This window comes from Cyprinodon tularosa, unplaced genomic scaffold, assembly GCF_016077235.1.
Source record: "Cyprinodon tularosa strain WSP-4 unplaced genomic scaffold, ASM1607723v1 ctg385, whole genome shotgun sequence".
Lineage (NCBI taxonomy): Eukaryota > Metazoa > Chordata > Actinopteri > Cyprinodontiformes > Cyprinodontidae > Cyprinodon > Cyprinodon tularosa.
Genome location: NW_024039102.1, coordinates 637,317 through 660,620, shown reverse-complemented (window position 1 = coordinate 660,620; position 23,304 = coordinate 637,317). Strand labels below are relative to the sequence as shown.

The window sequence follows — 23,304 nt, the reverse complement described above, 5'->3', positions numbered from 1 at the left end:
GAGTAAAGTATAGATACATAAAAAGTGTACTTGAGTACAGTAACAAAGTATTTATACTTCGTTATGTGACACCTCTGGTAATAACACATTTAAGTTATATATTACTGCTAGACTAGGTTATTTTAGTAATTGTAATTATGGTATTTAAAATATTTTTATGCTGTAAAATTATAATTTTATCATGCTTTAATATTATAATTTCTATACTTAAATTATTTGATTTGATTATAAATGTGAAATTATTCATGAAAAAATAAAAAAGATAAAACATCTAAAGAAAACTATTTGTCTTAAAAACATTTTCCTGCTTTCTCACTCCAGTCCTGTAGGGGGCAGAGCAGCCAGGTCGCTCCCAACAGTTGGAACAGAAGAACGAGCTAAAGCTATTAGCATCGTTAGCTTAGCATTTGGTGTGGAGGGATCCAGTCTGAGTCTGCGCAGCAACAATGTGTTCAGTTCAGCCTCTGAGAGAGTTTATCAGACAGAGACTAACTGTTGCTGCTGAAGAAATCTTCTCAGAGGTGGAAAAAACCATCATCCAGTACCAGGAGGAGATCGACCGTCAGAGACTGCTGGACATCAGGTGGAGACCCCGAACCGAACAGAACCAAGCAGGTAGGTGGAGCCGAGGGTCTGAATGAAGGAGCAGCTATAATATTCAGTGAAGGTTACACCAGCCTCCTCATTAATATAAGAGAAAACAGAAAATCTCTGTGTCTTCCTTTAAAAAATTTAAAATATTAGAATCAGCAGCCCATAAATCAGTCTCTGTATCTTTCAAATATGGTGAACATCAGCTTCCCAAAAACATGATCAGAATCTGGACCTTCCCTGGTCTGATTTAATCGGAGCTCATATATCAGGTTAGTTGGATCATCAGATCTGGAAAATTCTACACTTGCTCAGATTCGGTTCCGATGGGTCACATAATGAGTCAATAATAAGCCATGACTGATGAAAATGTATTTGATACTAAAGAAGCGTCCATCAGGAATCATCTGATTCCCACATGCCAGCTCCAGTACATTTTTTTTTCAGGGATGGAAAAATTGAAAAGCATAGTTGGATTAAGCAATAACGTTAGATTAATTTTGTTTTTATTGATGTATTTTACCATGTAAATATAATTTGATTAATATTTAACTTTTGTAAATAACATAGTATTTTTAACAGAACCACAACAGGTTCGAAACCAGCGTCTAAATAAGAACTATCCCCACTTGGATGCAGCTGCCCTGCAGGGTTCAGACTCATCTCTTCTTTAGGTGTGTGTGTGTACCTGTCTAGCCCTCAGAGTGAGGACTATTTTTTCCGATTTTACCATCAGACTGAGGACCAGTTGTAGCAAAGTGAGGACATTTTGCTGGTCCTCACATGCTATTTTGCTAATGGTTAGCTTTAGGGCTAAGGTGTCAATTGGTTAGGGTAAGGGTTAGGATGAGGTATGCATTGGTAATGGTTAGAATTAGGATTAGTTTTAGGGTTAAGGCAGGGAAAGGGTTGAAAATGATTGAAAATCAATGAAAGACAAAGGGAGTCCACGCATGGTCCTCACTATGTATAGCAGAACGAGTATGCGTGTGTGTGTGTGTTGGGGGATATTAATCATGTATATATATATATATATATATATATATATATATATATATATATATATATATACAGGTGCTGGTCATAAAATTAGAATATCATGAAAAAGTAGATTGATTTCAGTAATTCCATTTAAAAAGTGAAACTTGTATATTATATTCATACATTACATACAAACTCATATATTTCAGATGTTTATTTTGTTTAATTTTGATGATTACAAATGACAACAAATGAAAATCTCAAATTCATCATATCAGAAAATTAGAATATTACTGAAGACCAATAAAAACAAAGGATTTATAGAAATGTTGGCCAACTGAAAAGTATGAACATGAAAAGTATGAGCATGTACAGCACTCAGTATTTAGTTGGGCCTCCTTTGGCCTGTATTACTGCAGCAATGCGGCGTGGCATGGAGTCGATCAGTCTGTGGCACTGCTCAGGTGTTATGATAGCCCAGGTTGCTCTAATAGTGGCTTTTAGCTCTTCTGAATTGTTGGGTCTGGTGTATTGCATCTTCTTCTTCACAATACCCCATAGATTTTCTATGGGGTTAAGGTCAGGAGAGTTTGCTGGCCAATTAAGAACAGGGATACCATGGTCCTTCAACCAGGTACTGGTAGCTTTGGCACTGTGTGCAGGTGCCAAGTCCTGTTGGAAAATGAAATCTGCATCTCCAAAAAGTTGGTCAGCTGCAGGAAGCATGAAGTGCTCTAAAACTTCCTGGTATGTGGCTGCGTTGACCCTGGACCTCAAAAAACACAATGGACCAACACCAGCAGATGACATGGCACCCCAAACCATCACTGACTGTGGAAACTTTACACTGGACTTCAAGCAACGTGGATGAAGTGCCTCTCTTCTTTTCCTCCAGACTCTGGGACCTTGATTTCCAAAGGAAATGCAAAATTTACTTTCATCAGAGAACATGACTTTGGACCACTCACCAGCAGTCCAGTCCTGTTTCTCTTTAGCCCAGGCAAGACGCTTCTGACGCTGTCTGTGGTTCAAGAGTGGCTTGACACAAGGAATGCGACAGCAGAAACCCATGTCTTTCATACGTCTGTGTGTGGTGGTTCTTGAAGCACTCACTCCAGCTGCAGTCCACTCTTTGTGAATCTCCCCCACATTTTTGAATGGGTTTTGTTTCACAATCCTCTCCAGGGTGCGGTTATCTTTCTTGCTTGTACACTTTTTTCGACCACATCTTTTCCTTCCCTTCGCCTCTCTATTAATGTGCTTGGACACTGAGCTCTGTGAACAGCCAGCCTCTTTAGCGATGACCTTTTGTGTCTTGCCCTCCTTGTGCAAGGTGTCGATGGTCGTCTTTTGGACAACTGTCAAGTCAGCAGTCTTCCCCATGATTGTGTAGCCTATAGAACTAGACTGAAAGACCATTTAAAGGCTTTTGCAGGTGGTTTGAGTTAATTAGCTGATTAGAGTGTGGCACCAGGGGCCATCAATTTTGAACCTTTTCACAATATTCTAATTTTCTGATATGATGAATTTGAGATTTTCATTTGTTGTCATTTGTAATCATCAAAATTAAACAAAATAAACATCTGAAATATATGAGTTTGTATGTAATGTATGAATATAATATACAAGTTTCACTTTTTAAATGGAATTACTGAAATCAATCTACTTTTTCATGATATTCTAATTTTATGACCAGCACCTGTATATATATAAAAAGATAAGGCTAGAAAAAAACTTCCCATTTAAAATATCTTTCTAATCGTGCCTAGAATAAGGCAGGTACTGTCAGTCCGAAGACATCTCTGCTGGGAGAGGTTGATCAGAGCTTAATTAGATGTTTCATCTTTTTTAGGGGAATATTTGCTTTTATAAATACATCCGATTTTAATCATTTATTAGCAAACACTAAATTAGATAAAAATAGAAGCATTTTTATTTTACTATTACATGTACAGTATGAAGTATTGGCTATGTGAAGATGGCCCGTTGCGCATTCGTTTTTTTTTTTTTAGCAATGATTAATCGCATATGCTAAATATATCCAGTGGATTTTTTTGGTTAAGGTTACACATAACAGCTTATGCTACGTTCACACCGGACACAGCAGGCGCAGCAAAATCGTGTCTGCTGCTTCATTTTTGCTGCTTGTACCAGTTAGTTCTGACGCGCGGCTGAAGCAGCTTTGCTGCTCTGGCTGCACGGTGCAAAAGTGGCTCTGAAACGCGTTTGGCGGAGCTACTCTTTCCTTTCTTTGCCTTGCAGCTACTGTATATTTGCTGTGATCAGTGAGAATAAAGTAGTTTTAATATGTTTTTAAGTGGGAAAATCCACCTGAAAACTTAATCAGTGCAGTCATTTAAACCAGATTACAATCCCACCTTCTAATATTATTTCTGTCGGAGCCGCTCAGACCCCCACATACCAGCGGTGCACTGTCAGTAGGAATCCCATTCAACAGCAGCCTCTGGCCGGGTCGCCTCCTCGCAGTTCACCGCGGCGACTGGTAGGTGTTTTTCATCTAAATAATCCAAACTGCTGGCACCAGGATAATAAAAGCGAACATATTCTGCCGGCAGGTTTCAGCAATTTTAAGTTAATTTAGGCGTTAATAAACTGTTTCAGAGGAGCGATCACAGCGCTCTGTGTCATCAGCGTTGTTTCTGTCTCACTGTCAGCTCCCAGATCAGCTTCTCTGATTGGTTGATGCGGCTCATCGAGCAGCAAAATTAAAATTTTTCCATCTCGAGCAGCAGCGCGTTTGTGATGCGTCACGCGCGTCAGATGCTTAAACGTTCCCGACGCGCTGCTTCAGCTGCTTAACGCGCTGCGCCTGCTGCTCAAAACGCGCTGCGGGACCTTTTCCTGCGCCTTGATGCGCGTCAACCATTGACTTTGCATGTAAACTCGCAGCGTCTGCTGCGCCTGCTGCGTCCGGTGTGAACGTAGCATTAGAACCGGAGCTTCCATGCTAAAACAGTATTTGTATTCTACTTCTTCACTTGCTGTCATAGCCCTTTTCTGTAACAGTTTTTTCCCCACGGCCATCAGACTGTTGAAAAACTCTAATACTAAAACTCTAAGTCACAAAAAGAGACTCTGCATCAAACTGATAACATTATACTTGCACTACATAGTGAATCTTCAAAAATAGAAATAAACTTAGTCTTTTCTACTGCATTTTGTACCATATCTATTTATTTATTTTGCACTGCTCTAAACCTTCTACATCAATGCCTTTTTGCACCATGTCTCTCCTACACCGTTTATGTTTTGATCACTGCTGCACTTTACTGTTCTTTTTCACTGCTTAGCTGCAGCTATAAAAATAATTCACTATGTATACAACATGATAATCAGGTCTATCTAAGTCTAAGTCATTTAGTGTGATTCACTGAGATTCATTTTGAGGTTCAGCAATATTTAGATAACAAATATTATGTTTATGTTAATTTTTTTTACAGATGCTTCAAAAGATTCAAATAATAGGAATAGTGGTTAGTTTGTAGTTCCAGAATTTCAAATCAAAAAGAATCAGTGATGGAATTTCAATCTACACAGGAAAAATGTTTGGGATCATGTTGGCATTAGAATGGATTAAAGAAATTAAGAAGTTTATTTTGCTCTGATTCTAGTTCAGCTTATTTTCATTTAAACACAATCAATCAGACAGGAGACCTGATCTTTTTAATAATTATTATTTAGAATTTAAACAATGGGAATAATTATTTATTTTATAAGATGGCTGACAGATGTGCAAAACAAGCAACTAAACGTAGTTTAATTGATCTAATAATTCCATTTAGTAAAGGTGACATAATATCAGTAATTATGAAAAGGATTTGAGCAAGATGAAGAAAGAACTTGTAGATGCTTTTATAATGTTCAAATCAAGGAATAGAAAGGAGGTAATAGTGATATCAAGGTTACGCTTTGGCTATAAAAGTTTAAATAGCAAGTTGTTTAAAATAGGGAAACATACTACTGGAAAGTGTGATTTTTGTTTTCATGAGGAAACAGTGGAGCACGTCATATTGTTTAGCACTAAATATGCAAGTGAGAGAAATGAATTGATAAATAGATTACAAAGCAATAAATTAAAGTTAAACAAAAAAATACATTTTTGACTTGGACTCTAAATCAGAGGGTTTTTCTTTGAGATATCTTAAGTTGTTTACTAACTACCATAAAACACAAGAAGAAGAAGAAGAAGGAAGAGGAAGCATTTTTCCATCCAAAAGTAACATAAAACTCCAGCATCACTGCAATCTAGGTTTGCAGCCTTTAAGGTGACGGAAACAATCAAAGTCTGGAGCTACATTTTGACATTAGTGGGATGCTTCTTTCTAAAAGTAAAACACATTTTTCTGCTTCTAATCACACTTTCGTCTTATTAGATGTCTTCTTGTCTATTTCTTCTGCCAGTTCTCCAACAGAGCTCCTTCTCTAGTGACAGGGAGATTCTTGATGACCAGGACATGAGTTCCATCCGGGGCCAGGAGGAACCAGAACTTCCACAGATTAAAGAGGAGCAAGAAGAATCAGAACCTGAGCTGAACAAAGATGAATATGTAGAAGTTTGCATCAGTGAGGATGAAGAGGAGATTTTACTGAAGGATGAGGAGAGTGATGCCTTCATAGTGACTGTCACTCAAGAGGACACAGACTATGATGAACCAGAACCAAAACAGGGTCAAGTCCACACTCCATGCTCTCCTGAAGCTGCAAAGCAGGATCAGGGAGGAGGTGACGACATGGAAGACCTAATAGCAACAAAGGAACATGATGAACACAGTGTAGGAATGTCTTCAGCTTTGCAGGCAGCCTCTGGTACCAACCCAGATAAAAGGTCAGTCCAATGTGACATATGTGGAAAAAGTTTCACTCAGAGTTACAACATGAGAGCTCACCGCAGGATCCACACAGGTGAGAGGCCTTTCTCCTGTCAGGTCTGCGGCAAAAACTTTATCAAGTATGACAACCTGCTGGTGCACATAAGGACCCACACAGGACAGAAACCCTACTCCTGTCTGACTTGCAGTAAACGCTTCAGCCAGCGAAGCAACCTGACCTTTCACATGAGGATCCACGCAGGCGAGAAGCCTTTCACCTGTAACACCTGTGGGAAGAGCTTCACCTCCAGCGGACATCTGACCATCCACAGGAGAACCCACACAGGGGAGAAGCCCTACCTGTGCAACGTCTGTGGAAAATGTTTCAGTCAGAGCGGTGGCCTGTCAGCCCACAGGCGCACCCACACAGGCGAGAGGCCGTTTACCTGCAAGGTGTGTGGCAAAGGTTTCATCAGGAGCGACGAGTTGTTGGTCCACATCAGAATTCACACCGGTGAGAAACCTTACACCTGTTCCATCTGTACCAGGAGCTTCGCTCGGAGCTGCCATCTCACAACACACATGAGAACGCACACAGGGGAGAAGCCATATTCCTGCAAGATGTGTGGAAAGAGTTTCAGTGAAAACCGCAGTTTAACCGCCCACATCAGAACCCATACTGGCGAAAGGCCGTTTTCCTGCGACAGATGCGACAAGGCCTTCACAGACAAACGCAACCTGGCCACCCACATCAGGACCCACACCGGTGAGAAGCCGTTCTCCTGCTGCATCTGCGGGAGGAGTTTCTCAGAAAATCGGACGTTAACGGCGCACATGGTGACGCACACGGGAGAGCGGCCATATTCCTGCAGCTTCTGCAAAAAAAGCTTCACTCAGAGCAGCAAGCTGGCCGTACACATGAGAGATCATAGTGAGCAGAACCTTTAGACCACCACATCAGATATACCATTAGGCTGACAGCTAAGAACGAAATAGGTAGAACCTGTAAAACCTTAAAGCCAACAGATACGATTTCAATAGGGAGAACTTTTAAACTGACACAAAGCATCAGATTGAGGAAAACATTTCAAAGTGGAAATTAAATGGTTGACCAAATAACATTGTGTCTATTATTATCAATAATCATATTACAAATGTGAAACATGTTAACTTAGATGATAAAACGAAGCATTGTTTTATAATTTTTTGGCAATGGTGCTGCCATGTTGCAGTACTCAAAGTGGTGATGTCACAGGGTTGGTTCGCTCTGTATCCTCCAGTCTATCTGTTGTCAGGAGGCTGACCTGGACCACGTACTGCAGGGGAGCTTCTTTGCTGCCAGGCTCAGACTGGGAACGATTTTTGGCCTTGGTATTTTTCCATCTACACCGACCCACTTATTGACAGGGATGGGGGGATGCACGCCGGAGGCGGTGCCTATGCTCAACATTGCGACACTGTTGCCAAACAATTATAAAACCATTTTACATTTTTTAAATGTTGATATTTTTTAATGTTTGTAATAGATTGATTAATGATAGAAAGACACAATCTAATGAATTAAGTTTGGTTAACCATTTCATTTCCCCTTTACATCTTGGGACCAAAAGAGAAGAGCATAATGGCGAGAACCTTCAGAACTTCGAACTCAATACTTTTCCTGACACTTGAAATTGAAAAAGCTTCCTGGATGGGAAGCAAAACGTCTTCAAACTTGGAAACAAAGTCCAGAGGTTTGTTTTTAATTTTATTTTCCGGAATGACTATGACTTGGATTACTGAGAATCTTCACCAACCTTTAGAACCTTAAGGCTGGTGAATGACATCACCATGGGGAGAACATTTGGAACCTTAATGCTGAAACATAAGATCGCAGCTGGTTTGCAGATAGAGAATGAAAAATGTATTGGATCGAAATTATGGAAACCTTACAATTCCACATTTCCAAATGTTGGTGACTGAAATAAACATTTTGCAAATGGGGAAGATTAGTTTTTCCCTTAAGGACAAAGTTGATAAATTCATTGAGGTCTGGCAGCATTTTGTGGACTATAACTGTTCCAGATCTGCTGTTCCACTTTGTCTCCCTTTCTCTGTGGTCTGAGGAAACATCAAACATGTTTGACTACAATATATATTACATTTTTTGGTTCTGTTCTCTTTTAAATGTTTTTGTAATATTATTTTTTGTTTTTTAGGTTGTTGTTTCCATTTATCTATGAATAAAAATGTGCTTAAGCTCTATGGCTGAGCTGTCTCATTGCATCATGGTTAATGTAGTTTAGAGCAACCTGAGGGCGTAGCAGAGACATTTTTTCGATCAGGACAGCTTATTTGCTCAAATATTATCTGTACCTGTGCAGAAGCTTCAAAGTTCATATTTTCACTTGTTCAACTTTGTAGAAAAAGACATCCAGATGCAGCTCCCAGTTCTCCACAGATCTGCATGTCAGCTCCATCCGACTGGGAGGTTTGTATGATTATTCACGAATCAACTCATAAATGATGCTGTTGTCTCTTTCAAGAATTGATGCAGGTCAGTCTGTAAATACGCTGGGAGTTTTGTCTCTAACCCAAAGACTGATGATCTCACTGAATACTTGGTGTCCAAACCCAGTTACATTTGCTAATCTGAACAAGATATTGTGGAGAACATTTGTAGAACCAGTGCAGGGAGTGCAGAGTGTTTGTCTTCTTTGTGCTGTGTTAAAGGGACAGTGTGTAATAAGTACAGGGATTTACTGACATAAATGTTATATATAACCTATATGTATGTTGTTTATCACCTATGAACTGAAAGTTTCAATATTGATGTTTTCCTTGCCTTAGACATTGATATTTATAATTACATTTATAATTATAGGAGTCAGTTTGTATTTGTAGAGGCAGACATCTTTTGCGCTGCGGCAGCGCAGAGCTGCAAAACTAGTGACTTTAGAGTTCACCTTTAAATAGAATAGAATGCAAAACCAAGTTTACATTGTCATATACCTCCTGTCTCTGCAAATCTCACAATTCTAAACCTTAACCATAAAATGGGCGGATCCAAACGAAGCACCGAATTGACGTCAATTCGGGGATGTTGTCTTATTTCGTTCTAGCCTGTACTTTTGTCACGCCCCAGGGGGTGCTGCTTGTCCGCTGACTGGACTGGACCGGGCCCTAGCGAGGGACGGAGCGACCAAACCCGACCCGGTGACGGTTTGTGCCTTACCAGGTAGGCGGGGGAAGCATCGGGCCGCCGTAGTCCAAGCTACTGTCACCGGGTCGCTCCATCCCTCGCTGGCTCCTGTTTGGACTACGTGCTGCACTGTAGTCGACGAAAATCCTGGACTATTTTGAAATTCCCCACGGATATTTTTTTCGGTATGAAAAGTAGGACATGTCCGTTAAAAAGAGGATGTCTGGTCATCCTACCATATCAGCAATTTGATGTTTCAGTTAGTGCTTGTTGCTATGATGCGTCTTTGCTCAGCAGCTTTGCTCGTTGTAAACGAACCAATCAGCGCACAGCTCATCTAAATATTCATGAGCATACCGTAAAAAGAAGAAAAATCTGTTGTTTCATTGTGAGGCTTATAACCTGCTTTAATTAGGACTCATAGAACAACAAATATGTCATTTTCAGCCAGACCAATGTTAAACACCCTATTCAGAGACCTTAAGGACCAGGACCAAATTTAAAAAATTTTTTTCTGCCCTCAGTTCATTGTGTTTTTTTGAGTCAGAGTGCCCAAAAAAAGGGGACGGGTCACCTGGACAACAGAGGTAAAATATGAGACAGGTAACCAACTTCTTTTATTGGGTTTGGTGCATTTAGTGTTTTGATCAGCAGGGGGCACTACAAGCCTGAAAATGATCATATCTGCCATACTAAAAACATTTCTATCGTTTCAGGATTTTTACATTTATTTTATCTTTCTTGTATTACCCATTAATATTCAATCAGAAAAGTCATCATCTTCTTTGAAGGAAGTCCATCAGTGTGTTAGAACAGGACATGTGTTGAATGGAAGTCATATTTCCCAGTTCGAATAATCACTTAGAGTTCAAACATTTTGTGCTTTTAATCCTTAATGGTCTCAAAAATTACACTTTACTGGCTAAATAAAGAAGTGATAAAATATTGGCTTAAAACATTCGTTTTTTTAATAAGTTAAATTTTCTTTATGAAAAAGAAGAATCTTCTGAAACAGTAGCAGAAACTTCATCCCTCCTGGAGATAAAGACATTTCCTCATGGTTTTAAACTCCAGAGTTTAATGTTAACACATCTGGCACCTCCTTCCACTAAGCTCCTCCATTTATCCTAACAGCTCCTCGAGGAGCTACATTATAAGGAAGAAGGTATATGAATTTTCTTTGTGTGTGTCTGCCCAACATTTCAATGGGACCCGTTTACTTATCATTTTATGGGATAAACAGCCATAGATCTCAAGCTTATTTGAAGGTTGGAACATAAATTGAGCATCTTAGTACAGGAATTGACTGTGGGGCCTGCTTCTGCACCAGAGACCAGGGGATGCTTGGTTGCATCTGTCGGTCTCATTTTCCTTTCTGCCATTGGGACTGGAACCTCTTCTGTTAACAATAATATGAGATCTAGAAGATCTGTTCCACTTACTGGTTCAGAACCATGCTCTCACAATCAGAGGAGACTGTAGGGATATTAAACTTGAAACAATAAAAGATCGAATAACGAATGTCTTAATCCCTCTTAAATCGGTTTGGGGAAATTGGTTATTCACTAAATTAACTTATTAAATCTGGATGCATTTTAAATATTGTATCATGTTAATAAGCTCTTTTAAAAACAGAAAAGATCCCACTTGTTTTTATTTTCGCTTTATTTTGAAAGGTCTCCGCGGAAGTGACGCCTCCTTCTTTAATCCTTGTCCACCAAGCCTACCTCCAGTGAGCCGCACGAACCGAACCCAAGTCTGTCGTTTCTGTGAAGCATGGGGCCGACAGGTGAGTGGTTGCATGCCGGCTTTACGCCGCCAGCCGTGGTTTGCGGTAAAATGTCCACTTTTCAGCGGGGAGTTCTGCGGAGCGGCTTCTGGCGGCGTGAGCTAACCGGCAATTAGCATGCTGCTAACACCTGAGACAGGTGGTGTGAGCTCACCTGCAGCACGCTGCTTCTGTCCAGGTGATGCTTCTGAGCGGAGCTAGTAGGAGATAACTGCTTTTTGATGCGATGTAGCTTCCGGTCACATTTTATCTATACGTTCAGATCTATGTAGCATGTTGCTAACATATGGAGCTAAGTGACTGAGTCCCAACCCATGTCTAAAGCTGTCAGATTATGATTAACTGATCCGGATAAACTGGAGGTTTGAGCAATTGTTCATTATATCAGGGATTATCTATAGTTACAACCTAAATATGAGTGAAAACCGGTTTTGGTCCGTGTCTTCTGCTCCTGAATGAATTAATCTCCATGTAAAACAATAAGTGAGAAAAAAAGATCATCAGTAATTTGGTCCACCCAGGCTTCCTTAGATTATGTTTTATACAGTCAAAGGAAATACTTATAAACTTAAACCTGATTTTTGTCTATTTTTACATCCTGGTTTACAGTCTGCCCTCTTTCAGTGTTTGTACAATTTATACATTATTTGGGTATTTGTTTTATAAACTAAACAGGGAAAAGATGCAAAGCTAAAATTATTTTCTCCTAGATTAATTCAAATAACCCTTAAAACATATCACTTGTTTTCACTTGTTTTCCCAGCTAGTGGCTCCTCTGTCATGTTGGTGATTTTTATGTAGTTTGTTTTAAATTTTGGATTAATAGCTTTCCGTGACCCAACCATGGTGTATCCAGGGTTTGGACCATCACTAAGACCTTCAGACAGGATTTTATTTTATTCATGTTCTCTCAAAAAATTTTATTAATTGCAAAAAAAATTGCAATAGCAGTGTCTTGTAGAGTTTGGCCTTCTAGACTCTGATCTGCAGTCATGTGACTCAGGTGTCATTCATTTTGTCCACTATAAGCCTTTGTTTTCTGGGGCCACGCATACCTTTACACCTACCAGGCTTTGTCCTGGCAGACTGGCCTCGGGTCAAAGGTCAGCCCCAGTGTTACATCACTGGTCTTTTGTTGTGTTTTGGACACACAGGTGGTAAATACTGAACCCCGAAGTTAAGAGAGAGAAAAAAACAGCTGAGAAAGAGAATATGTAACCAGGTGGCAAAACTTTTACACCCACACGTCTTTTTTTTTTTTTTGTCCCAGTTCAGTTTTTCATGTTCTTATGTCCTGTGTCAGATGTACAACAACAATTTTACAAGCCCCTCATTTAATGATTTTTAGCTGACACTTTTTTTTACATCAATATTTTTTTATATGTTTTGAATCGTGTAAATAAAGTGTTATAAGTCAATGTCATAAGTTTTATTCTGATGTGCAAATAATCCAAGAATCTAAAGAAGAGCCAAAGTATGTAAACAACACTTTTCTTTAGTGTTTCTTTGGTGCCATGCTGAATTAGTGTCTAGATTTTTTTGACTACCCAGATAATAATAAATGTATGGATATTGTAAGGTTTCCTCTTAAGGTTTGCTCTAAGTAAGTTATTCTTTCAGTTAATGATATATTTAAGGTTATAGAATCTGTGTTTATTACTTTGGGTCAGAGGTTTTCAAACCTTTCAGCTTCTGGCCCACAAATTGGTACCAGAATCGTTTCATGCCCCAAATTATTGGTTGACTGTACATTTCTACAAGATTAATTAACAAGGGAGGTAATGCTATCGCAAACAGCTTCAATATAAAATTTAGTTGCTTTTATACATTTGTAGCTTAGATAAATGTGAAGCGTTTGGTTTCTGAAGTGGATTTTGAGATCTCAGACTGGTTGGTTGAGGAATCTGTGTGGTCATGTCCCCGACTTTGTGGTTGGTGCTTTCTATTACCAAGTTGGTTGATGATTGAGTTATTTAATCCTTTCAGCTCTAAATTATAAAACTATTATAGATGCTGAGAGGAAGAATCTTCTGTAGAGGTCAGGATTACAGTACAGCTGATGACTCCTGACTGAGGACAATTTGGCTTTTGATGATATCTGATGTTGGTGTTTGTTTGATCTGAGTGGATAAAACAAGAGAAGTCTTTCTGGATGTTGATACTTTTCCTCTGCTCTGTCCTTTATCTTGTCCCAGGTGAAGTGGTGCTTGGCAGCCCAATGTCGGTCCGCCCAGAGAACCAGCTCCGCTGGGACCTGGGCCCCGAGCAGATCCAGCAGCTGGCCGACGAGCTCATGGGAAACACGAAGAAGGTTTATGACCGCGTGGGAGAGCTGGACCTGGAAGCCGTCACCATGGAGAACACCCTAAAGGCGCTGGCGGACGTAGAGGTGGAGTACACAGGTGAGCGTTGCTCAAGCTGTATGCCAACTTCCTGTCCCAGAGTAACAGACTTCCTGTTTGATGAGACGGAGAGGTCAGAGTCTACAAACAGACGTCACATCAATTACAAAATCTTTGAGTCTATTTTCTAAATTTTACTGAGTCGTTTTTAGACAGACATTATTGAATGTCCAGAATTTAGGAGAAACCTTCACTACAGATCATTTAGTCATCAACGGAGAACCTGGCAAACATCTGATTTGGAGGGAAACATTAGACCTTCAGTCCATCCAGAGGTTTTCTCTCAGGTCTAAACATCTCTCAGGTGGACTCAGGTTTACTCAAAGCTGAAGGAGGGTTCTCATCATCTCAGTCAGTCTCAGTGGCTGTTAGAAACCTTGGAGCAGCAGAAGTTCTGCTGATCCGTCCTGAGTCTGAGATCTGAGGCCTTCACTGCTCGCTGGGATGTTTTCACCAGGATCCACCAGAGGAGGAGCTGCAGCAGAGACCTGGGAGGGTCTCAACTCTGAAGACAAAGAACAGCTGAAGCAGTGGTTTCTGTTATTGAGACCGAAACCAGCTTCAGGGGAGAATAGTGGACCACACATCATGTGAAAATGACTCCAAATATTCTGGACTGAAGGTTTACATCCACAGAGACTGCAGAACAGTTCTGATCTTCCTGCAGCTGCCTAAATGTAGCGCGGGAGTCAGCGGGAGCTGCTTCTTTTGTCTCTGAGCTGAAGCTGAATCAGCACAGTCCGCTGTGTGCAGCCGTTCAAATCCCATCAGCAGTTTTAACACAAAGCGGCTGCAGCATCTTTGTTCTCCCTGAAAGCAGCTGTAGAGCCAGCCCAGCCTCCTGATTATTTATCATACATTTATCATCTGCTCACCGATTGGTCGCCTCCTTGTGAGCCAGTTATCATTTGCTCTCTGATTAGTCAGATGAAACACCATGCAAACATTTTGAGTCAAGCTCCAAAGTATCAACAGATGGCGCCGTCTGAATCCAACAGACACTGTACAAGTGCCACAGAAATGTTATTTTCACATTTAAACCACTGATATCCTGGTTTAGAAATGCCTCTTTGAAGGCCTGGACCCGTTGCCACGGTTATTTGAACAACTGGTGGAGCCTCATTACAGGTTTCTTTAGACCAATACTGATACAGATTATTTTGACATCGATCTAATCAATATTCTTTTCCCCCCTCTCTTTACATGACAAAAATGACACAATTCCAACAAAAATGATAAATAAAATAGAAAACATTAACCAATATCAAATGGAACAAGCGGCTTTACTAATTTATTGTCAACTGTCAATTCTTTTATCTCTTAAGTCACTTCAGCCTTTGCCCAAACCTGAAAGGTTCGATTCTACCAAAGAGATGCAGGAACAGCTCGGCTCATTCCTCCTTTCTTTCCTTTAGATGGATCTCTCCACAGTGCCGCATGAGTAGAACATCAGTAGGTTAATAACCTGCAAACAGAGGAGGTAACATCACAAACAACTACGAATCATTCGATTTTAAACATTTAACTATTTTTTTTAGTCTATGCTTTTCATAATTTTCCTCCATCTTAACAGTGAATGAAAATGGGTAAAAAAAAAAAAAATATTTTACAAAGCATGTAGACTAATATTTATTCAAATATTCATTTGGTTAAATTGAAAGCTTTCTGAATTAAATGTGAATAATTTCCATTTCCTACCAGTGATGCCTTTGGAGAAGCTCTCAGCTGAAGTTCTTTCTCTGAATAGTTCTGTGTGAGAGCACAGCTGAACAGGAATACCTGATAGTTTGGCCCGCTGAGATTCAGTAGTGAAACGGATGGATGCACTTGATTCTCTGTAAAGTGATCTCCAGAGATGTGGAGATAGTAAAACATTCAACCCTGTCAAATTTGTTGGTTTAACTTGACACCTTGTGTGACTTCAAGGCATGGCTGCTAAATTCACTGAATCGGTGAACGCATGCAGGTAGGAGGCGATAATGATACAAGAGAGAAGTGAAGGAAACAGAAATTACAGCAAAATGGGACCAATGAATAAAAGGTGAGGAGTCAGATGAGCGCACAGTTTCTGCATCTGGGTTTGTTGGTGCATCATAGGTTTCATATTTTCTCCTGACTGCCAACTTCTTTCATGGGAGCTGAACTCTTTGAAACAAGAGGCTTCAGGTTCGTGCTCAGGAGGCTGAAATAGATTAGAAATGAAAGTCTTATTTACCTAAGAACTGATGTTCAAATCTCTGTGTTTAACTATCGATCAGAGGCTGGAATCTGTCTGGGTTTCCTTCACTAAGCTATTAAATCCTCCTATAACCTTCTTAAGCTAGAGGAGCAGCTTTTCTGATCCTGGCTGATTTCTTTCATCACTAACGTGGTCTGGTATGATGAGGTCACGGTTAACCTTCACTGGTCCACCTTTATTCTATTAAAAACAAACAGTAAAATGATCATTTATAGAAGTATCGGTCGGACCGATCGATTGGTCGAGGTTATAACCAGATCAGTGTTGGTTTTCTGTTTGGACCGTCTCTTTGTAGTCTTGATGATGATACCTGGAGAGCAGAACTTCCTCTCAGGTTCACTTAACCTAGATATCATGTTTTTTGTTAAAGATTCACCATGTCTAGTTCTCATGATTTGAAGTTAGTGAGCCCCTCCCACTCATGTGAATCCACTCTCTGTGTCTCAGTCAAGCGGAACATGTTGGACTTCCCTCAACACGTGTCTCCCTCTAAGGAGGTCCGGGCGGCCAGCACCGAGGCCGACAAGCGGCTCTCCGAGTTCGATGTGGAGATGAGCATGAGGGAGGACGTCTATCAGAGGATCGTTGCCCTGGAGGTGAGCTGATGTCACTGCACGCAGACTGTGCTCAGTGGGCGGGCCCGCTGTTCCTTGACTGATTTGTCATTTTATTAAAGTCCTCAGATGTTCTTCACTAACTCCAGTCTCTGAACTTTTTCACTTCCTGGTCGGGTCCATCCCACTCATGTTTTGGTTGTAGATGATTCTGATGGATCTGGTTTGTTGGGCTTTGTTACGTCAGCATCTGTTGTTCTGCCTGAACTGCAGCAAAAATCTACATCGCCGAGTTAGAACTCCTTGGCTGTGTCCTTGGAAGGCTGGATTCGTCTGCCGATTACGTCATAGCGCAGCGCCTGTTTGGAGTTGAAGACTCCTCGTTATGCGGCCGATCAATGCAGCCTTCTTTTTGCCTGTTTTAAAGGACAGATCCAGTGTTTCCTCTGTAGCCTTGAGGATCCCGTGATTCATTACGAGTCCAAGCAAACTGGCTGCTCCATGCCAAACATTAGTGAATATTGTGCAGTTTAATATAATAAAAGCACAGAATTCAATATCTGTGCAATGTGGAGACTATTAACCTAATATCTGTGATCACCGTACTTCTGCTGAAACTCCACGAAAATGAAATTCACACACAGAACAGTAGTGAGAAGTTTGGCATCCATTTTTTGCCTGCTTTGTGTGTCAACTCATGGATGCTAGGCGATAGTATATGCGCAGTGAAAGCTGGGGAAGGGTGGACCTGTTTGAATCCATAGCCCAAATTCTTCCGGACTCCTTTTCACGGACCTCAGCCCCTGAAATCAAACACCCCCCATGCTTCTTCCCTTGACGCCTCAGGTCTTCATACTGTTGCTTGTGGTCATGTGACTGACTGGTGTCTTTCCATTGGTTGATTAAGCAGCAACAGGCTTTAATTGGCTGCTGAGCCGCCTTAGTGTGATGATGTTTGTGTTCCTCTCTGCAGAAGAAGATCGACGCTGAAAGCATCCCTCCGGAGGCCAAACGCTACATGGAGCGGCTGATCAAGCTGGGGAGGAGGAACGGCCTGCACCTGCCCAAGGAGACCCAACAGGTGGCGCTGTTTTCTCCTTAAAATTCTCCCACAGTTGGAAGGTCCTCCTGCTGCCTCAGGCTGAACCAGACCATCAAAGATCAAACCTTTTTTTCCCCTGAGAATTGAGAATTTTTTGGATCGCCAGAGTTCTGCTGAAGTTCTGTGAACATTTCATGAAGCGTTAAAGCTGTTGATAAAATCAGAAGCTTTATCATCTTGTTTTTGTTTATTGTATTTATCTCTTGGTTCTTATCCTGCTGGTTCCTGTTGTTTATCTGGAACCTCAAGGCTCTAAATGGAAACATTTACCAGAACATTTTATTTTAATAAAAGAACCACATAGATCCAGTTCATCTTTTCCTCCTCCTAGAACCCATTAATTCAGCAGAAACAGATGTACTTTGTCTGTTAGAACTTTTGAAGGTTCATATATTAGCCAGTTTCACACTGCACTATTTATAGTTGATCCGTTGTTGCTTGCTATGACGCGCCGAGCAGCTAACGCTGTACCTGTTGATCGCGTGTAAACCTGATCCCAAAGATCTCCTTGTAGTACAAAAGTTGTTGCAGCCAGATGAACCATTTGTGAAGATTTATTCCATGATGCACGGCCGCAGGGATAACAATGACTCCTACACAGCGATCAAAAACTGGTATGCACTTCCGGATTCAACACCCGTCAACTAACGATCATCTCTTGGTTTATATCCCGGAGCTGACAGCCCCATCTAGTAATCACAAAAAAAAAGAAGTAAGAAACAAAAATACACATATTTGGCTCCAATAGTTCATCTGCTTCTCCTAGACTCAACATTAATTTTCAGCTCTGAGGTGAGAGAAGGTAGAATCTGAAACTGTCTGTTTGGGTCAGTTCCCTGAATCAGACCTAGAACACTGCTATGGTTCTTCTTCTCGCAACCTGAACTAACACCTCTATTCTTCTGCTGAACCAGGAGATTAAAAGCATCAAGAAGAAGCTGAGCAACCTCTGTATCGACTTCAACAAGAACCTGAACGAGGATACTACCAGCCTGTCCTTCACCAGGGAGCAGCTGGGTGAGTCAGACTCGGTTCTTAGCAAAAGTTCTGTAATCAGAAGGATCTCCCAGTCTGCTAAACTGGTTCTGATAAACAGGTGGGCTCCCAGAGGACTTCCTGAACTCTCTGGAGAAGGATGGAGACAATCTAAAGATCACTCTGAAGTATCCTCATTACTTCCCAACCATGAAGAAATGCTTCATTCCAGAAACCCGTAAGAAGCTGGAGGAGGCCTTCAACTCCCGCTGCAAAGAGGTAAGCAGGAATTGGTGCACGTCATCAGAACTTGGGTCTGGATCGGGAGGTTTGAGCAGAACTGTTCTTAATGCGATGAGTTTTAATGGTGTCATGGTTTAAAGTGACTTCAGCAGCTGAAACTGTGTGTTTTTAGGAGAATTCTGTGATCCTAAAGGAGCTGGTGAAGCTCCGCGCTCAGAAGAGCTCTTTGCTGGGCTTCAGCACCCACGCAGACTTTGTTCTGGAGATGAACATGGCCAAATCTGGCAAGAAGGTGGCCAGCTTCCTGGGTGAGTCCTGCAGAACAACAACACAGCTGGAAGAACATCCAGATGTGTTTCAGTTGGTGGCTGAGAACAAAACCTGGTCAAAGCAGCCCGGAAATCTAAACCCAGTGCTGCCTTGGTTTCCCCTTCCTTCTTCAAACCAGTCCCGACTTTTTAGATAAACCCGTTTGGACTAGTAAAAAAGCCATGTTTGATTCACTTCGCTGCTGCTTTGTTTCTAACCATTCCCTCTGACCTTTCCCCTCTTATCTATCCCGCCCGACTCGTCTTCTCCGACTCATCTTCACTGACTCTTTCCTTCAGATCGTCCCCTCTGACTTGTCCTCTCTGACTCGTCCTCGCTGTGTTTCAGAGGAGTTGGCCCGGAAGCTGAAGCCTCTGGGTGAGGAAGAGCGAGCAGTCATCCTTAAACTGAAGGAGAAGGAGTGTGAGAAGAGAGGCCTTCCGTTTGACGGACAGCTGCATGCCTGGGACACGCGCTACTTCATGACTCAGGTAAGGAGTGTTTCCTAACTGGGCTCATGATGGCGTCTCCCTGTTCCTGGAGGTTTTGACTCCTCGGCTGCATTATTCCTCAGGTGGAGGAGACCCAGTATGCTGTGGACCAGAACCTGCTGAAGGAGTACTTCCCCATGGAGGTGGTGACTCAGGGTCTGCTGGACATCTACCAGGAGCTGCTGGGGCTGAGCTTCCAGCTGGTGGATAAAGCACCCGTCTGGCATCCTGACGTCACTCTGTACTCTGTGAAGGACCGTAAGAGTGGTCATGTGGTGGGACAGTTCTACCTGGACCTTTACCCCAGGTCAGAACCAGAACCACATCTCAAACGTAGCTTCGGTCTGTTCCCATATTTCAGTTAAAGTTTTGGTCCACAGCTTCTCTGATGGTTCTGCAACTTTGGATCAGAGCTCAAGAGTCCGTCTGACTAATAATTCTTAGTGAGCTATTTTAACCTGAGCAGAACCAGAACCTTTATATGTTGGGTCAGGGTTAAATTGGCGGTGTCTCCCTGCAGGGAGGGGAAATACGGTCACGCCGCCTGCTTCGGCCTGCAGCCCGGCTGCCTGCTGCCTGACGGAACGCGCCAGATGTCGGTGGCAGCCATGGTGGCAAACTTCAGCAAGCCGACGGCCGACGCCCCGTCCCTCCTTCAGCACGATGAGGTTGAGACCTACTTCCACGAGTTCGGCCACGTTATGCATCAGCTCTGTGCTCAGGTGGGCTTAAAGTGGTGCAGTCAGACGCACTGAGATAACTGAGAGGGCCGACTGCTGAGGATGGGTTCTGGTGTGTCTGCAGGCCGACTACGCCATGTTCAGTGGGACCCACGTGGAGCGAGACTTCGTGGAGGCGCCATCTCAAATGCTGGAGAACTGGGTCTGGGAGAAGGAGCCGCTGCAGAGGATGTCCAAACATTACAAGACGGGAAAACCCATCCCAGAGGAACTGCTGGACAAACTCATCAAGTCCCGGCTCGCCAACACTGGTGCGTATTACAGCGGTAGTGCTGTGGTTCTGGTCCAACCACAGAATAGGAGACCAGAAAGGATAAAAGTCTTTAATTTGGGTCCTCTGGTGTTGAATAGAACTTCCATCACATTAAGTCCAGTTCACCAAACATCTACTCTGTTCCTGAGCTGCTCTGGACCATCAGCTGGGCCAAAATCAGACTAGATGAAAGCTCTAAAATAATGAAAAATAACCGTAGAAGTTCTGTCATCTGGTCTAGTTCTGCCACGATTAGTCGACGTATCAGACTAATCGAAAAATTTGTTGACTGATTTTTTTTCGTTTGACTATTTTTTGTCAGCCTTTTTATCGCCTTTTCATTTTGGTCTCAGCAAACGGCTCATCTGAGTTCAGGTAATTCTGCTCCACAGACCTAGTTTTGCTGTGCAAATCGGCTCCCTTTTCAATATGAACATTCCAGCAGCGGGTGAGTCCAAATCGAGGACTATCAAGGCACCTGCTAGCAGACCAAAAGTATCCAAAGTGAGGGAATACTTTAAGGCAGCTGGTGGTGGAGTGGGTTGTATGCTCTGTAATGCTGCTTTCACACCAGAGGTGTTGTGGGGGTCAAAAATGCGCAGATGCAGAAATCTGGACGCTGGATCAAACTGGTCAGGTGGCTTTGATGCTTCGACGTTCTGGATGCTCGGCACTCTTTGTTTACCTACTCTGTTCTGTAGCTTTAAGCTAGAGAGCAGCTTGTCTTTATTTACTTGATGAGTTGGAAAAAATAGATTTAACACCTTTTTTCAGCAAGAAAGGTTTTTTTTTTTCATTAAGTACATTTTAATTAATTTCCTGTATATTTGATTTGGTCGGTTTGATAATTTCTCCTGGTTTGTGACTGATTTCTTGACTGAAATAGTTTTTCTTTTCTTTCGGGTCATAGGTCTTATATTTTATTCATAGTGGTTTCTGTGTTGGTGGAATCTGCTGAAAGTTGACCAACATGTGATCCACCTGCAGGTCTCTTCAACCTGCGGCAGATCGTTCTGGCCAAAGTGGATCAGGCGCTGCACACCAGAACCGGGCTGGATCCTGCTGAGGAGTACGGGCGCCTTTGCCAGGAGGTCCTGGGGATCCCAGCTTCACAAGGTGACAAAATAACAAACATACACACACTAATGCGCCTTTTCACCAGAACCAACTCAGAGTAGTACCATTCCTTTAGTCTCAGAAAAATGTAAAACTTATCAGTTTTTCTTTCCATAAGTTTGAAGTATTCTGGCTGGAAATTGAAAATTCAGCAGGAAATCCTGACATAAAATCAGAGCAAAGAGCCGATTTTACCCCAGAAATATGAAGCTTCACTTAGGCCGAGTCCTGCACACAAGTAAATGAATGGAAAGTTTAGTGGAAGGAAAACCTGCCGCAGGTGTTATGAAGGTGAAGAGCTCTGATATGTTCTTAGTTACCAGACTTTTGTTGGACACCCACCCCATGTCTGGACCTGGTTTCCCACATAAACTCATGAGTCCTCATTTGTTAAAGTAAGTTTTATAACTGTGACATCATGTCCACTTTTACTCATTAGTCCTCCTGTTCTCTCCATCCTGCAGGAACCAACATGCCAGCCACCTTCGGACACCTGGCGGGCGGGTACGATGCTCAGTACTACGGTTATCTGTGGAGCGAGGTGTTCTCCATGGACATGTTCTACGCTCGCTTCAAAAAGGAGGGCATCATGAACCCAGAGGTGAGTTTCCCATCAGGCCATCAGACAACTCAGTTTTACATGAAGTCTGGCTGAGATTCTGTCTCCTGATTGGTCCTTCCAGGTGGGTCTGGACTACAGAAAGTTCATCCTGCAGCCTGGTGGCTCCGAGGACGCCTCCGAGATGCTGAGGAAGTTCCTCGGGCGGGAGCCCAAACAAGAAGCGTTCCTCCTGAGCAAAGGCCTGACGGTGGAGCTGGATGCCAGCACGCCCTGTCCCTGCTGACCAATCAGACCAGCCCTGCCCCCAGTCTGAACTTTGGACTGACGTTTTCTAGAAAAAAAACTGTAAAATGTTAAACAGATGGACCCAATGAATAAAAAGAATTGAAGTGATCATTGTCTGAAAATGTGTTTGATGTTTTGTAGAAACAGAACCGAACAAGGTGGCTTTTAAAGAACCAGGGGAGGAGCTTAACACCCAACATCTCCAGCAGGGATGATTTATTTTTACGGGTGGAAAGCTGCTTTACATCTGATCCATAGAGTTTAGATCATCTAAAAAAAAAGAAAAGCAGGTTTGATTAAAAGAAGTAAAGAAACTAATCTGCTGGTCTTAGAGTACAACTTGCGCCGCTGTAGAGCACGGTCCCTTTGATGGCGACACAAACACAGTGAGAAGGTTCTGTGGAAGAGCTCTGAACAATTTTTTGATAAAGATAAAATCTACTGATGCAGTACAGAATAGCCCTGTGGTGTACAACATTCAAAATGCTTTACAGTGTAAAGTTTACACCAAATATGTAATGGATGTAAACTTAAAAAATGGTCAGATATTTAGTTGTTAGATGCACTTCATAAGTTGAATATTAGTCCTGTTTCTATAGCCAATAAATAAATTTGAACTGAAGGGAAATATTGGGTTTTACAGAAGAATGACATCTATGATC

General features: G+C 41.9%; 2 protein-coding genes across 2 annotated transcripts; both read left to right on the top strand.

The window, feature by feature from the left end:
- Positions 1 to 349: 349 nt before the first annotated feature.
- On the top strand, positions 350 to 7,728 carry LOC119791256 (gastrula zinc finger protein XlCGF57.1-like). The gene is made up of 2 exons (XM_038297260.1): positions 350 to 615; positions 5,995 to 7,728. Exons 1-2 carry the CDS (start codon positions 447 to 449, stop codon positions 7,347 to 7,349), a joined length of 1,524 nt encoding a protein of 507 aa, XP_038153188.1. The 5' UTR covers positions 350 to 446; the 3' UTR covers positions 7,350 to 7,728.
- Positions 7,729 to 11,258: 3,530 nt separating this feature from the next.
- Positions 11,259 to 22,751, top strand: thop1 (thimet oligopeptidase 1). Its single transcript, XM_038297256.1, has 14 exons — positions 11,259 to 11,371; positions 13,567 to 13,773; positions 16,460 to 16,608; positions 17,540 to 17,647; positions 18,583 to 18,685; positions 18,765 to 18,922; positions 19,059 to 19,194; positions 19,544 to 19,686; positions 19,770 to 19,993; positions 20,207 to 20,408; positions 20,491 to 20,677; positions 21,667 to 21,795; positions 22,260 to 22,396; positions 22,479 to 22,751. Exons 1-14 carry the CDS (start codon positions 11,359 to 11,361, stop codon positions 22,638 to 22,640), a joined length of 2,058 nt encoding a protein of 685 aa, XP_038153184.1. The 5' UTR covers positions 11,259 to 11,358; the 3' UTR covers positions 22,641 to 22,751.
- Positions 22,752 to 23,304: the final 553 nt, after the last annotated feature.

Excerpts from the sequence above, each read along its gene's own strand:
- LOC119791256 (XM_038297260.1), top strand. The coding sequence starts at position 447 with ATGTGTTCAGTTCAGCCTCTGAGAGAGTTTATCAGACAGAGACTAACT. Across the intron at positions 616-5,994 it reads AACCGAACAGAACCAAGCAG|TTCTCCAACAGAGCTCCTTC; the intron begins GTAGGTGGAGCC and ends TTCTTCTGCCAG.
- thop1 (XM_038297256.1), top strand. Across the intron at positions 20,409-20,490 it reads TGCATCAGCTCTGTGCTCAG|GCCGACTACGCCATGTTCAG; the intron begins GTGGGCTTAAAG and ends GTGTGTCTGCAG. Across the intron at positions 21,796-22,259 it reads GGGGATCCCAGCTTCACAAG|GAACCAACATGCCAGCCACC; the intron begins GTGACAAAATAA and ends TCCATCCTGCAG.